General features: G+C 35.0%; 1 protein-coding gene across 1 annotated transcript in view; it reads right to left on the bottom strand.

The window, feature by feature from the left end:
• The window catches only part of LOC100966105 (cysteine-rich secretory protein 3-like), a 30,482-nt gene that overhangs the window by 10,698 nt on the left and 18,433 nt on the right, over window positions 1–1,351 (bottom strand). The window contains exon 8 of the mRNA XM_012813502.2: window positions 4–66. Within this exon, the coding sequence (XP_012668956.1) occupies window positions 4–66 (63 nt within the window). The remainder of the gene's footprint in view (window positions 1–3; window positions 67–1,351) is intronic.

The raw sequence follows: 1,351 nt of genomic DNA, 5'->3' as shown, positions 1-1,351 counted from the left end.
CACAGCCATACGAGGCCTTCAGCTCTTTGCAGTTACTGAAGTCATCTTCACGTCCACAAACATTGGCTGGAATGAAAAGGCACCAATTAGTCACTTCATCATCACTGTCTTCCATAGTGGCCGCACACAAAATATAAGCAGTATGAACAGGGAATAGAGAATTGAGTAAGCAAGTTGGATCTTTACCCTCTGATGACCAGTTCACATCTTGCGGAAACAGAAACCCATCAATTAATTCACTGATTGTTTCTAAATTTGTGCTTTTTTAATGTTTCCAAGCTGAATTGACAGTATCCCTTCAAATACTGAGCAGAGTAAAATTAATTTAAATGAATTTCTCTAGAATTGCACTGTGTAATATGGTAGCGACTAGTCATGTTGTTCTTTAAGCTTACACTTAAATTAACCAAAATTAAATAAAATTAAAATTTCAGTTCCTTCTTCAGTAGCACCCTTTATATTCTAACTGCTCAATAGCCAACGTGTCTAAGGGCTACTTTATAGGACAGTGAAAATATTGAACATTTTCATCATGGAAAGTTATACTGGGCATAGTTGATCCAACTCTAATGTCCCCAGTCTTTCTCTCAGGAATCCTAATTATAGGAAGACATGATAGAAAATGTAAAAGGTGGAGGAAATATCATTATGATTATTGGACATTTCTACTTGGATGTCCTCAGTGGCCCCAAACTCAAGTAATCTCAAGGTAAATTCATCATTCTATTCACAAGGTTGACATTTCTTTGATATCTCTCCACAACCCTTCATTCATCTCACCCAGTCTGAGAGAAATACACTCCCAACAACTACATCACTCTAGCTAGGAAGTAAGAATCAACCAGAAATTGTTTCTGGCTTTTATCAGCATCCAAGAAGGATAGGGAAGGAAAACCTGCCTATTCTACTTTCTTTCTATCTCTTAAAACTGCCTATTTCTTTTCATTCATGTTGCTCTCATGTATGATTCTCATTTGTTTATTTTTCAGCAGTTTTCTGGCTGGCTTTTATCTGGCTATTTCTTCATGCTACCATCAGCCTTGCTTTATAAAACACAGTACAGATCTGTACACTTCTGTTTAAAATATTTCAGTTGGATGCTTATTACTAGTAAGATAAATTCCAAGCTCTTTAGCAAATAGCATTCAGCACAGCTGTGAACATTTGGCTTTTTTCTTCATTAGTTGGTTCGTAGCTTTGCTATTATCAGTATTCTGGATTATAACTATATATTTCAGTCAGAAAAAAACTACAATTTAGTTATGTGAATGCATTTGAAAGGCAAAAATCTCAGTGAATGGGTCAATTATATTGTTTATGATAATATGAATAACGTATCTCAATTTAAAAA

Source organism: Otolemur garnettii, unplaced genomic scaffold (genome assembly GCF_000181295.1).
Source record: "Otolemur garnettii isolate 467f Iridium unplaced genomic scaffold, OtoGar3 scaffold00269, whole genome shotgun sequence".
Classification (NCBI taxonomy): Eukaryota; Metazoa; Chordata; class Mammalia; order Primates; family Galagidae; genus Otolemur; species Otolemur garnettii.
The sequence above is the reverse complement of the archived record's forward strand: the minus strand, read 5'-3'. Positions and strand labels throughout refer to the sequence as shown.